This window comes from Oratosquilla oratoria, chromosome 9 (assembly GCF_046742065.1).
Source record: "Oratosquilla oratoria isolate Oo_2021 chromosome 9, ASM4674206v1, whole genome shotgun sequence".
Taxonomy (NCBI): domain Eukaryota; kingdom Metazoa; phylum Arthropoda; class Malacostraca; order Stomatopoda; family Squillidae; genus Oratosquilla; species Oratosquilla oratoria.
In genome coordinates, this window is record NC_134785.1 from 28458539 (window position 1) to 28473439 (window position 14901).

The 14901-nt window shown below is 40.1% G+C and overlaps 1 protein-coding gene across 3 annotated transcripts in view; it reads left to right on the forward strand.

The window, feature by feature from the left end:
* LOC143028288 (bolA-like protein 3) overlaps positions 1 to 12142 on the forward strand; it is a 14323-nt gene extending 2181 nt beyond the window's left edge. For all 3 annotated transcript variants that reach the window (XM_076190155.1, XM_076190156.1, XM_076190157.1), the window contains exons 2-5: positions 2918 to 3082; positions 6421 to 6532; positions 10570 to 10658; positions 11692 to 12142. In XM_076190155.1, coding sequence (XP_076046270.1) covers positions 3029 to 3082; positions 6421 to 6532; positions 10570 to 10658; positions 11692 to 11751 — 315 coding nt within the window. In that variant the 5' untranslated portion in view covers positions 2918 to 3028 and the 3' untranslated portion in view covers positions 11752 to 12142. The remainder of the gene's footprint in view (positions 1 to 2917; positions 3083 to 6420; positions 6533 to 10569; positions 10659 to 11691) is intronic.
* Positions 12143 to 14901: the final 2759 nt, after the last annotated feature.

The following is a 14901-nucleotide window of genomic DNA, read 5'->3' on the forward strand; positions in this document are numbered from 1 at the left end:
CATGTATTGGAACATTTCCTCCCCAAGTATTCAGCTAATTTCCTTGTTAAGATCTCCAAATTGGTTTCTCAATCAACAGAATTTGGTAGTGAGTTACATTGCTGTGTCTAATACGAACATGGTTCTTAAATCAAAGTAAGATGTCTGCATAGATAGTATATATTGATGACCTCTAGTGGCAACATCACTGGCTCTCGTAAACAAGTCAGGAGGAGAAATTGATGGCAACCTATTATGAATCTTTCAATATTTATTCAGGTAATTTCTTAGTTTTCCAAAAACAGAAGATAAGTTTAGAGCCCTTAGTCTTTCCCTATAGGATATGTGTTGCTTTCCTTTAATCAAAGGCAGAGCATGCCAACAGGAGACCTTTTGGTCCATAACTAGGTTGGATGCAAAAAAAATATATGATAATGATAAAGAACAGGAGAGGAACAGGAACAGAAGGACTAATTGGTGAGGAACAGTGTGGATTTAGGACAGGTAGAGGTTGTGTAGATCAGATCTTTGTGGTAAGACAGATATGTGAGAAAGCTATAGGAAAGGGAAAGGATGTTATTTGGGCTTTTATGGATCTGGAAAAGGCTTATGATAGGGTAGACAGAAAGGCACTGTGGGAGGTTATGCAGATATATGGGATAGGAGGAAAGCTTCTGGGAGCTGTCAAGAGTTTTTATGAGAGTAGTAGAGCTTGTGTCAGGATTGGAAATGGAGAGAGTGAGTGGTTCGAGGTAAAGGTGGGACTTCGTCAAGGATGCGTTATGTCACCCTGGCTGTTCAACTTATACATGGATGGGGTAGTGCGAGAGGTAAATGCAAGGGTAGTGGGTCAGGGATTGGAGATGGTTAAAGAAAATGGAGAAAAGTGGGAGGTGAGCCAGTTGTTGTTTGCGGACGACACTGCGCTTGTGGCAGGATCGGAGGAGGGATTGAGGAAGTTGGTGGCAGAGTTTGGGAGAGTATGTGATAGAAGAAAGCTAAAGATAAATGTGGGTAAAAGTAAGGTGATGAGATGTACAAGGGGTGAAAGTGGCAGTAGACTGGAAGTGAGCATTAAAGGAGAATGACTGGAGGATGTGGATAGTTTTAGATACTTGGGTGCAAATGTGGCAGGAAAGGGTGGAGTGAAGGTGGAGGTAGAATGTAGATTGAGAGAAGCGAGTAAATGGCTTGGTGGATTAAAGAGTGTAATGAGGAATAGACATTTGGGAATGGATGCTAAGAGGAGACTGTATGAAGGAGTGATTGTGCCAACAGCACTGTATGGGGCAGAAATATGGAACATAAGAGAAGAAGAGAGGAGTTTGAATGTGTTTGAGATGAGGTGTCTGAGAAGTATGATGGGGGTTACTAGGCTAGATAGAGTGAGAAATGAGGAGGTGAGGAGGAGAACAAGGGTGGAAAAGGAGCTGGGAGATAGGGTTGATGAAAGAATATTAGGATGGTTTGGACACATGGAAAGAATGAGTGAAGAAAGACTAGTAAAAGAGGTATGGAAGGCAGATGTGGAGGGAGTGAACATGAGGGGACGTCCTAGGATGAGGTGGATGGATGGGGTGAAGGGGGAAGAGGGGAATGTCTGTTGAGGAAGGACAGGAGAGGACAGAAGACAGGGGTGAATGGAGAATGGTTGTATATGGATGATGATGTGATTGTATGAGGTGGAATGGGCGGGGGGATGGGGGGTGAGGTAGTATGTGTGAGCAAAATTTTATGCAGCCTGAAGGGATTTCTCCCCGTCCTCTCCTTTTATGCAATGGGGGGACGGAGAGGGGGGGGTCGCCGATTTAATGAAGCGGCCTTGCTGTGGATGTGCTGTGTCTTGTGACACTGCTTCTGACCCAGGGCAGTGGACAAGGTGCAGGGATGACCCGTCATCCAGGAGGTGCTAAGATAAGAGGGAGGGTGGAAGGGTGTGGAGTGTATTCAGGGATGGAATGGGAGGGAATGATTTCATGCCTTTTCCTTTTTGGCTACCTCCCTTGTAAGGGGGAAAAAGCCTTGGTATATGTATGTATGTATGATAAATAAAAAAAAATAATAATATAAATAATAAATAAATTGATAGGTATAGTTAAATAATAAACAAACAGGTAAATAGTAAATAATAACAAATTGACAGATAAATGATGATAAATGAAAATCAAGCAAATAATAAACAGACAAATAATTACAAACATAAACAAATAATATAAAATAAATGGCAGTCATTACAGCATCTTGCTTAGATGTTTATCTAAATGAATCTTAAAGCTTTGAACTGAACTACATTGCACTACCTCTGCAGGAAGTCTATTTCATTCATTAGCTACATGGTTGGCAAAGTTCTTTCTACCCACTTCCAAATTAAATCTATTTCCTGACCATTTGAGACTCTTCTTGTTGGATTCGCATTCATTGTAAAAATTTTGTAATTTTTGATGTCCAGTCCCCTTTAGAATCTTAAAGACCTCTATCAAGTCACCTCTGAGTCTACGTTTTTTTAGGGAAAACAGATTCATATGTTTTAGTCACTTTTCATATGATTTATTTTTTATATTTGGAATCAGTTTCGTGGCTTGCCATTGTACTTAAACAAAACTACAACTTTGAAGGATAAAATTATTAGTGCCTACAATACACTGGTTTGGTCTCCATCCTTAGGAAGAACTTGTGGATGGATCATGCATGCTAAATTAAACTTACTGTTGCTTGAGTCTGAGTCAGCTTCTTGTTTATAGATTCAATCTTTCTGGCTGTGGATCTTTCTTCCTTAGAAATTTGAAATAAAAAACTGTTGTTCATAGTGGCATAATAAAATGTTTTATTCTATTATATTTGGAGTAATTGCAAGTCAATGGGTGCATGCATATTTTTTTTGACTGGGAAACATTTTTTACAGCTGTAATGGTGTCTCATAAAAAATTTTTTTTTACAGCAAATCAAAACAGCAGCAACTTACTAGAAATAACAGTGCCATTATTTGACACTTAATACACATTGTGGAATCTTTCAAACTGTGCTGCTGAAGCAACAACATACAGAGAATATGTTTAATGTTCTAAGAAGAATCACAAAATCGACTATATCAAGTAGTTCAAGTGTAAGTAAAATTTTTCCAAATTGTTTAAATTGAAATAGTTTTATTCAGAATGTTCATAATTGATTTTTAACCCTTTTAGGATGGGACCCCTTCCTGAGCTGAATAGAATTCTCCAGCTTTAGCCTGAATAAGCTTTGTAAAGATGTCATGAAATGGGGATTAACCCAGTTGCTGTAATGACATGCTAAGGAAATAACCCACCTAAGGAAGGTCACCTATTGTGTATATGTTTTACAGACATATACCAAAAGATTTTTTTTTCTATATAAGGGGGCCATAGTTACATATACATATATCAAAAAGCCTTTTTCCCCTTTTAAAGGGGTGGCCAAAGCAAACTATACAAACCTACATCCATTCCACACTCATCTAAAAAGCCCATTTTTTGTCTTTCCCATCTTAACTCCTTGTGGAAGAAGGTTCATTCCTGTCCCCTGCTGTACTTGCTCAGGTCAGAGGGGATGCAGCAAAATACAGCACCTCCATAGCCTGGCCTGATGAATATAACTGGCTTAACCTCACTGTGTCATTATATGGCAACCCCTCCTCCCCTCCTCATCCACTCAAGAAATACATAGAAGAAATCCCTTTCGGCTGCATAATTTTTTTTATCCATTTATAGCCACTCTCCATCCATACCTAACTTCTGACCTTTCCTTTCCTGGACAGACATTCCTCTAACATCCAGTGCCCCCCTCACTCTGTCCACTGATCTCATTCTTGGTCTTTCCCACATGTTCTCGTGATAAAAGTTGAAGATAACGACATGAAAATTAGAAAGTTTGTAGTGATTTATGTGCCTCCAAAAATGGGCTCTTAGAAAGAGGGCGAGCATTCAAAAATGTTAGAAGATATGAGGCATTCATTAAACTTACTTGGACAAAAAAATGGTAAGAAAAATACTAGTCACACTAATAAGGCCTCGATTGGAGTATGCTGTAACACTATGGTCACCTAGTACCAAAAAAACTACAAAGAAGATTGAAACAATCCAGAGAGCAACTATGAATATGGCCCCAACACTTTCAAACATGTCATATGAGGATAGATTGTCAAAACTGAATTTACCGACTTTGGAACAAAGAAGAGAAAGAGGGGACTTGCTAACCATCTACAGAATCATGAAAGACATGGAAGTCCTTGATAGAGAGGACCTACTAAATTGGTATAAGAGAAATACTAGGGGACATGAAAAAAATTAAAAAAGGACAGTTATAAGAGAAACCTGAAAAAAAAACATTCTCCACACAGAACAGTGGATGTCTGGAACAAACTGGATGAAACAATAGTATGTGCAAAAAGTATACATGAATTTAAGAGCAAACTAGACATTGTGAGATACAAAGACGGGACACCATGAGCATAGCTCCCCTTCCTGTAAGATACAACTAGGTAAATACTTCTGCAGCCTCCACAAACACAGCCCACCTACTACACTACATGGTAGAACATCCACACAAACCAAAAAAACTTCAAAACAATATCCAAGCACCTATACCACACACAAATACCCTGCTCTTCCTCCACAACCACCAGACACTTGGCTCCAGAAGCATATCCATAATCATATTGCTTATTGTTCCATCAACAGCCTGAAATACAACACATAGCTGCATGCCAGACCCCCTAATATCCATCCCTTTGAATCCTCTCTCCCCTGAGAGGACAGGGTCCACCTGGCCAGACTGGAGTGTGGCCACCATCCAGCAATAAGTTATCAGAAGAGACTGGACGACTGCATTACAGACAACTATCTAGAATGCAACATTTCACCCCATACCATGCAACACATTATGGAAGACTGCATTGTACACAATCATATGCACTAACAACACAATATACACTCCATAAAGGATTTGTGGGAAAATCCTGTCCTAGCTGTGGCGTTCCTCAGGGAGATGGGACTGCTTGACCAGAATATCTAAGGAATGACAACAACAACAACCATACTGTCCAACTGCTATCCCATGTTAGGTACAGCAGGCTCACTCAAACTCCACTGTTCTCAGGTCCTGCTACCCATTAACAGTTTGTTAGGTTTTTCTATTTACCCAGGTCCTGAGTGACCAGGATCTTGGACTCATATTTGCCTACATTGTAACAAAAAAGTAGCTATGCTTGTGGTGGTCCCCTTTTTTTCTCCAGCCATCATACCTAAATTCACTTGGTCTTAGCTTGGGCTATATCATATAGTCTTTCAGTAGTTAATGCATCTTTGTACAAAACTGTTTTTTATATCTTCAGACATGTGGTCTTCAATTTGTTCCTATGACCTCGTGATGCCCTCCCATCCCAAACCAAAAGATATCTCGTTTTTGTCTCCTGTGAACTGAACACTATAATTATTTCACTCTTTCTCTTGTTTCAATGATGGCAGGCCCAGTGCTCTTAATCTTTGTACAATTGATCAAGGCTAGGAATAAATTTGGTCATTGTTCTTCATATTCTCAAAGTTTCGTTTGCATCCTTTATCTTGTACAGAGGCCACACCACTGCTGCAGGTCTTTCTCTTCTGCTTTTGTGATTGTCTCATTTCCCATTGAGTAATTTACTTGAGGTCTTCTTGAGCTTTTTGTGCTGGTGGCATAATCACAAGTATGTTGGTATTGCATTTGCTTAAATGTGAATTCAAATCCTGCACTCCTCTCAGATTCCCAGCACTTACTGACCTGCCTCAACAGTCCAAACAGTTTAAGTCTTCTTCTATTGCATGGCAAACATAAAAATGTAGCTTGTTATGCTGTTCATTATGTCATTTATGTAGATCTAGAACATTGTAGGTGGTATTACTGACCTTTGTTTACTCCTAAAAGAATTCACTTTTTATCTGATGTATCTCTTTCCCAGCATGATCATATTACACTTGAATTTTAAAACATTACATGCACTACATTATATGAGAGACCAAACAGTTCCATGCTAGGACACACAAGATCAGACATAGGCCAAGCCTAGAAGAGAGAACACTCCCATAACTTTAGAACTAAAACAGTAATAACAAGTAATTGGGCTGGAAACAGACCATTTGCCCAAGTTGCACATACTATAAAAAAGACATGGAACACTTAATTTCACCGGCCAACACTAACATATTGTAGACAGTAGTATAAAATTTCTACTTTAAGTGATGTATAGACCACCCTGGGGGTTTTCATAGAATACTTTGGGGCCACAGGTCTCTTATTAAGAGAGAACTAAGTCAATTGATTGATGGAAATTTTGGCAAATGCCAGAGAATTTTATTCACCTTCAGGACATCACTGTAGCAAAGGGAATAAATTTTCTTGACCTTATTTGATTTTCTGAGGAATACAGTGTTGGTATTACTTGTTTCTCAGGTTTGGTTACGAAGCAATGGAGGAAAAGCAGTGAGTGGTGAAGCCCGACTTGCTCAGCTACTTAGGGAGAGATTCCCTGAAGCAACAGCCATTGAAATTCAGGACATTTCAGGTTTGTTTTACATTTGGTGGAGTGTGAAGATAATAAATATTTTTTGTTCCAAAGATAATTCCTTTACTTTCATGTCCTGGACTTAATTTTTTTTTCTTTCTTTTTCTTTCTTTCTTCTTCCATTGTTGAGGTGATATGTCATCAATCTGTTACCTGTTCTCTCTTACCCATGTGTCAACTGATACTCCTAGATTTAGCCTTTTAAAGGCACCATCAGATGGATATTTGCCAATTCAGGTGATTACTGTTACAGATGATGATCTTTGTTGCTTTTCTTCTTTCTTTTCAACTCTATGCACTTGAGTGAACTAGTAATATTCCATGTGGGTGCCCACTATGAATATTTCTTTCATATGGGTAAGAGTACATGTAGTCACTTGTGGGTTAATCTCCATACACGAGAAAAAATTAACTCCCGTTGCTAAGAAGACGTAGTGGCTTCCGCTACCACCACTGAATCCATAGGTGGCATGTATCTCATCTTTAGTAAGTCTTTTTGGTAAGTCAAACACTTCACTTTGCCTTTGGATGTATATTCAATAAGATACACTATGTAGATCCTAGTGGATCTATGTTCACCTGTTGACTGCCTGTCCCCTCACTCAGTTCTGGTTTTTATACCAGATGATATGCTGACTCAGCTGTCTGCTGAGGGGGTTGACAGCCTTAACAATCATTTACATTAATTTTACAAAACAGGGAAGTTAGACATTTGGACATGGTATAATATATTACTGGTTCTATTATTTAGTTGTTTCCTGTGAATTGATTTGTGTCCATATTTATTTGGGTCTGGGGTATAACATGTATTTACCTAGTTTACCTAGTTGTATTTTACGGGAAGGGGAGCTATGCTCGTGGTGTCCCGTCTTCATATCTCATTTTATCTAAACTAAGCTAAGGGGAGAGGGTGGGGGAATATCAGATCATTTTTTGGTGGAAGGTAAGCTGAGAGTGGAGGATAGATGGAGAAAGAGGAAAGGGACAAAAGGTAGGGAGGTTCTTAGAGTGAACTCCTTGAATGAAAAGGAAAAGGAGAAGGAGTACAAAAAGAAGCTGAAGGAGGAGTGGGAGGGAGTAAAGGATAGATCAGAGATGGGTGTGGAGGAGGAATGGGGATGGTTCAAGGAGGGAGTCTTAAAGTGTGCAAGGATGGTGTGTGGAACAAGAAGGACAGGGGGAAATAGAAGAAAGGGTAGTGAATGGTGGGATGAGGAAACAAAGAAGGTTGTAGAAGAGAAGAAGCAAGCATTCACAGATTGGTTACAAAAGAGGACGGGGGAGTCATATGAGACGTACAAAGAAAAGAAAAGAGAAGTAAAGCAAAAGGTAAAGGAGGCAAAGAGGAGAGCAGATGTGAAATGGGGTAAGAGTATGACAGAAAATTTTGAAAGTAATAAAAAGATGTTTTGGAAAGAAATTAAGAGAGGAAGAGGAGGTGAATCAAGTAGGGAAGAAAAGGTAAAAGGTACAGATGGAGAGATGATAATGGAAGAGATGGCAGTGAGGGGAAGATGGGCAGAATATTTTAGGGAGTTGCTGAATGTGAAGGAGGATAGGGAAGGAAAGATAGCTGCAGTGAGAAATGCGAAGAAAATGAGAGTGATGAGTGAGGAGAAATAAGGAAGGATGAGGTGAAGGCAGTTGTAAAGATGATGAAAGCAGGTAAGGCACCTGGTCTGGATGGATGCCATGCAGAATGTCTGAAAAAGGGAGGTTCAGTGATGGTGGACTGGTTGGTGAGGTTATTTAATGTTTGCTGGAGAGAGGGTAGAGTACCGGAGGACTGGAGAAGTGCCTGTATAGTTCCTCTTTACAAGGGAAAAGGGGACAAGTGTGAATGTAGTAGTTTCAGAGGGATTAGCCTGTTGAGTGTAGTAGTGAAGGCTTATGGGAGGATCTTAATTGAGAGGATTAGGAGAGGAACAGAAGGAGTAATTGGTGAGGAACAGTGTGGATTTAGGACGGGTAGAGGTTGTGTAGATCAGATCTTTGTGGTAAGACAGATATGTGAGAAAGCTATAGGAAAGGGGAAGGATGTTTTTTGGGCTTTTATGGATCTGGAAAAGGCTTATGATAGGGTAGACAGAAAGGCACTGTGGGAGGTTATGCAGATTTATGGGATAGGAGGAAAGCTTCTGGGAGCTGTCAAGAGTTTTTATGAGAGTAGTAGAGCATGTGTTAGGATTAGAAATGAAGAGAGTGAGTGGTTTGAAGTAAAGGTGGGACTTCGTCAAGGATGCGTTATGTCGCCCTGGCTGTTCAACTTATACATGGATGGGGTGGTGCGAGAGGTGAATGCTAGGGTAGTGAGTCAGGGATTGGAGATGGTTAAAGAAAATGGAGAAAAGTGGGAGGTGAGCCAGTTGTTGTTTGCGGACGACACTGCGCTTGTGGCAGGGTCAGAGGAGGGATTGAGGAAGCTGGTGGCAGAGTTTGGGAGAGTATGTGATAGAAGAAAGCTGAAGATAAATGTGGGTAAAAGTAAGGTGATGAGATGTACAAGGGGTGAAAGTGGCAGTAGACTGGAAGTGAACATTAAGGGAGAGTGACTGGAGGAAGTGGATAGTTTTAGATACTTGGGTGCAAATGTAGCAGGAAAAGGTGGAGTGAAGGTGGAGGTAGAATGTAGATTGAGAGAAGCGAGTAAATGCCTTGGTGGATTAAAGAGTGTAATGAGGAATAGACATTTGGGAATGGATGCGAAGAGGAGACTGTATGAAGGAGTGATTGTGCCAACAGCACTGTATGGGGCAGAAACGTGGAACATAAGAGAAGAAGAGAGAAGGAGTTTGAATGTGTTTGAGATGAGGTGTCTGAGAAGTATGGTGGGGGTTACTAGGCTGGATAGAGTGAGAAATGAGGAGGTGAGGAGGAGAACAGTGGTGAAAAAGGATTTGGGAGATAGGGTTGATGAAAGAATATTAGGATGGTTTGGACACATGGAAAGAATGAGTGAAGAAAGACTAGTAAAAGAGGTATGGAAGGCAGATGTGGAGGGAGTGAACATGAGGGGACGTCCTAGGATGAGGTGGATGGATGGGGTGAAGGGGGCTTTGGGGAAGAGGGGAATGTCTGTTGAGGAAGGAAGGGAGAGGACGGAAGACAGAGGTGAGTGGAGAATGGTTGTATATGGATGATGTTGTGACTGCATGAGGAGGAATGGGCAGGGGGTGGGGTAGTATGTGTGAGTAAATTTTGACGCAGTCCGAAGGGATTTCTCCCCGTCCTCGCCTTATATGCAAAGGGGGACGGAGAGGGGGGGTCGCCGATTAAATGAAGCGGCCTTGCTGTGGATGTACTGTGTCTTGCGACACTGCTTCTGACCCAGGGCGGTGGGCAGGGTGCAGGGATGACCCGTCATCCAGGAGGTGCTCAGATGAGAGGAAGGGTGGGAGGGGTGTGGAGTGTATTTAGGGATGAAATGGGTGGGAGTGTTTTTATGCCTTTCCCTTTTTGGCTACCTCCCTTGGAAGGGGGAAAAAGCCTTGGTATATGTATGTATGTATTTTTAAATTCATGTATTGTTTTTGCACACACCACTTTCTCATCTAACTTGTTCCAACTGTCTATTACTCTGTGAGGAAAGCTGTTCTTTTTCACATCTCTTCTATAGCTGTCTTTCTTGATTTTCTTTCCATGCCCTCTTGTGTTGGAATAAATGTTGTCTGGCCTCTTAGCTATTCTCATGCTGTGGACACATAATGGTAGTAGCCTAGAGGGATGTGGATGTATGTTTGTGTGTGTGTTGATGTAGTTTTCCATGGGTAATATTTGTGTAAGGATACAGAGGGGATGGGGACAGCATTATGGAGGGACAGTCACAGTACAATAAAGTAGCGTAATTTTTCATGAGAAGAGATTTCCTATAACATAGACAGAATGATGTATGGCTCAGGTATGTAGGTTTTTTTTGCCCCATAGTCCCCCAAGTATCGGCTGCATGGTATTCCACAAATAATACTGCACAATAACATGCAGCCAATACCCCAGATGAGGAGTACTAACATAACTGAGTTGATTTTTTCTCATTACAGGTGGTTGTGGGGCAATGTATGAGGTATGGGTGGAAGCTCCAGACTTCAAGGGATTGAAGCGCATCAAGCAACATCAGATGATCACAGAGGTGATGATGATTCTAGTTATAGAATATTGTAATGATTTTGAACTTTTCTTTTACTTAGTAATCCAAATCTTGTCAAAAAATCTTTCCCTATCTTGCTCCTTTTTTTTTATTATTATTATTATTATTGTTTTTATTATCATTATTATTTTTTTTTTATTACCAATATAAAAGGGGGGGAGGGCGCCGAATATATGAAGCGGCCTTGCTCTGGATGTGCTGTGTCTTGCGACACTACTTCTGACCCAGGGCAGTGGACAGGATGCAGGGATGACCCGTCATCCAGGCAATGCCAAGATGAGAGGGAGGGAGGAGAGTGGAATATGTAGGAAATGGAATGAGTGGGAGTGGTTTCTATGCCTTTTTCTTTCTGGCTACCCCCTGTGTAAGGGGAAAAAGCCTTTGGTATATGTATGTACCAATATACTATTCACTGGAGGAAGTGGATAGCTTTAGATACTTGGGGACAAATGTGGTAGGAAAGGGAGGGATGGAGATAGAATGTAGGTTGAGAAAAGCAAGTAAATGCCTTGGGGGATTAAAAAGTGTTATGAAAAATAGATATTTGGGAATGGATGCTTAGAGGAGATTGTAGGAAGCACTGTACAGGGCCATATATGAGCTCTGATCTCTCATCCAGGAGGGTAAAAGTTGTCATTCACAAGTCCAACATGTGATCCAGGACCATTGTGAATCACAGGGTGCAGACATAAGTTAGAAATTTGTTCATTGATAAACTCATTGCTTTTATCTTGCATAGTTGGTAAGTTCATCATCAAACAAAATTTATGCATGTGTGCAGACGCTATGCAGATGTAGACAGGGCAGACAACATAAACATTCATACTTCAAAGTATACTTTAGCATTAATTCCATCACCCATACCCTTTGCTGCAAACAAAGCATTTCTAAGGATATTGATCATGCTTGAAAAGATTATGATTTTTTTTTCCTTTAGGAAATATAGAATTATGTATAACTGATTCTATGCATAGGCTTCTAAGATCATGTGTAGAAGTGTATTCTTTTATTTCAGACACTGAAGGAAGAGATCAAAGATATGCATGGGCTACGAATCACCACCAGTGTTCCATGACCTTAATCTTCAGGCCTCAATTGCAGTGTTCACATATACAAGCAACCTCAATTTTATTTCATTCTTAATTTTCAATGTAGTATTTATTCTATTCCATTTTTCACATCTTGCCTTGCCACTGTGGCTGCCTGAAAATGAATTTTCCCATTTTATTTTCTAATTGTACAGTAGAAAAAATAAAATAAAATAAAATTGGAAAATTAATATTCCATCCTTCATCTAAAAGTACTGAGATGGGAAGGGTGTTAAAGGATTTTTTATTGCATATGAAGTGGATATAAGCTCTGACTCAACCAACCTCATTAAGATGTGGGAAGGGCCTTTGGCATGTACATATATGTATAATATATATATGTATGTATATATTTATATTAATAAAAAAAATATTGCAGAGTTTGTATGTCTCTCCTACATAGTTTTGGAAGTTGTTGAATGAAACCAATCTCCCACTGACATTATGTATTAGATTGATGTCAAGATTTTTTTTTCTCTCTCCCTCTCAACATTGAATGCCTTGGTAAGTGTGAACAATATGTTACACATGTCCTGGCACATAAAACAATGCATGGATTCAAATCTTAATATAATGATTGCAAATTAAGGATACACAAGTTGGAACCATACATAAATTTGAAGCTAGGTATGATAAATTAAAAGTTAGTAAACAGGACCTCATAAACATTACTCCTTTCCTGTATACTCCAATTAGGTAAATACTGTAAGCAATGAAGCAGGTCATTCTGTTGGAAAGGCAAAGAATGCTAATTTTGCACTTACATTTCTCTGCCTCCCTAGAGGCATTCCCCCTTTAATCCCATCCATCCATATCATCCTCAACTGTCTCCTTAAGTTCACTCCATTTTTCTTCTCTCATTCTTCCCACGTGTTTAAACCATCCCAATACTTTTTCATCAGCCCTACCTGCCTGCTCCTTTCCCACCTTTCCCCTCCTCCTCATTTCTCACTATTCAACCTTGTAACCCCTACCATACTTCTAAGACACTATCTTAAACACATTTAAACTTCCTTTCTGCCTTTCATAAATTACAACTCTGCCTCATGCAGTGTCATCAAGACAATCACCCATTCATACAATCTTCTATTTTCATTGATTCCCAGGTGCCTATTTCTCATAACACTTTTTAATCCCCCAAGACATTACTTGATATTCAGCTTCATACATTCAACTTTCTCCTATTGCATATTTTCCCAAAGTCCGTTGCTGCCTTGATTCCTCCTCTGATGCTTCCACAAGCAGTGTTATCTGCATAAACAACTGGCTCACCTCCCATTTATCTCCATTACATTTAACCATCTTCAATCCCTTGCACATTACCCTTGCATTTACTTCCTGTACCACCCCATCCATGCACACATTGAACAGCCATGGTGAAATGGCACAGCCATGATGGAGCCCCACATTTACCTCAAATCACTTGCTGTCTCTACAATTCTAACACAGGCTCTACTACATTCCTAAATACTATTGAATGCCCTAAACAGCTTTCCCCCAATCATATGTCTGCAATACCTCCCACAGTGCCTTCCTATCTACTCTGTCATAAACCTTCTCCAAATCCATAAGGGTCCAAAAAACGTCCTTACATTTTGCCAAAGCCTTCTCACAAATCTGCCTTGCCAAAAAAATCTGATCCACACATCCTCTACCTTTTCTAGACCTACACTGCTCTTCAATTACTCCCTCTGTTCCTCTCCTAATCCTCTCAATTAAAACCCTCCCATAAGCCTTCCCAACTACACTCAACAAACTGATCCCTCTGAAAGTAATACAACCACATTTGTCCTCTTTCTTTGTAAAGAGGACAGGCACTTCTCCAGTCCTCTGGCACTCTCCCCTCCCAGACACATTAAACCTCACTAGCCAGTCTACTATTACTGTACCAACCTTTTCCAGGCACTCCGCATGACACCATCCATCCCAAATACCTTACCAGCTCTCATAATTTTCATTTTCCTCTCCCATCACCATAATTTTCTTAGCTCCTCCCAGTGCCGCAGTCAATCAATCCCTATCCCCCTCATTCAAAAGCTCTTTAAAACAATTTACCCATCTTCCTCATACCACCTTCACTTCCATTAATCTGTCTATCTGCACCTCTTACATTTTCCTCTCTCCTTAACTTACCTCCCCTTCCTCTCTTTACTTCCTTCCAAAACATCTTCATATAATTTTCAAAAGTTTCTGCCATATTCCTACCCCATTGTACATCTGCTCTCCTCTTTGCCTTCTTTATTTTATTCATTATTATTATTATTATTTTTTTTTTTGTATTGGCTGCATGTTTTTGTGTGGTTAAAAGCTGCTCATTAGTATGCAGCTGATACTTTAAGGTCTATATGGGGCATCCCTACAGACCAGAAACACACATAATTTTGTCTGTGATAGAGGAAATCTCTATTCATAGAGAAACCTTTATTATACAGGCAGTCAACTTACGACCTATGTGACTTGCAACTTATCGACTTCATGACCGTCTGGTCGGCAGGCATCACTCGCTTGCCAGATGATAGAAAAGCTTAGTGTATCTAGATTTGTTCAACATAGGTTTAACACAAACCATTCCAAGGCTCCAAACACCTATACTGAAAACTTTATTTGTCTCAGCTACATGTTGTTTTCTTTATTTTGTAACCATGTCTTTCTGTCATCCCTTGGCAAGATCTTTTTTATGAAACTTCTCACTCCCATGTACATCATGATCAAATCTCCCCCCACACATGTCTCTCTTCCAGTGTGGTCAGTTTCATTTTGTTCAGTCTTTCTTCAAAAGATCAATTTCTCATACAAGGAATCAGCATAGTTTTCCTCTTCATGACCTCCAGTTTATGTATGTAGATGTATGGTATAGGGGGTTGGATGTTCAGGGTGGTCAAAAGGTTTAACATAAATAATAGATCTTGTGTTAGGGTAGGAAAGGAAGTTGGAGGATAGTTTGAAATGAAGGTGGGGCCGCACTAGGGTTGTGTAATGTCACCATGGTTGCTCAACATGTGCATTTTATGATGATAGAGGAAAAGGACAGAAGGTAGGGAGGTGTGTATAGTAAACTGTTTAAATGAGAAAGAAAAGGAGAAGGAGTACATGAAGCTGAGAGGGAGTGAAAGATAGAGTAGAATTAGGAGTGGAGG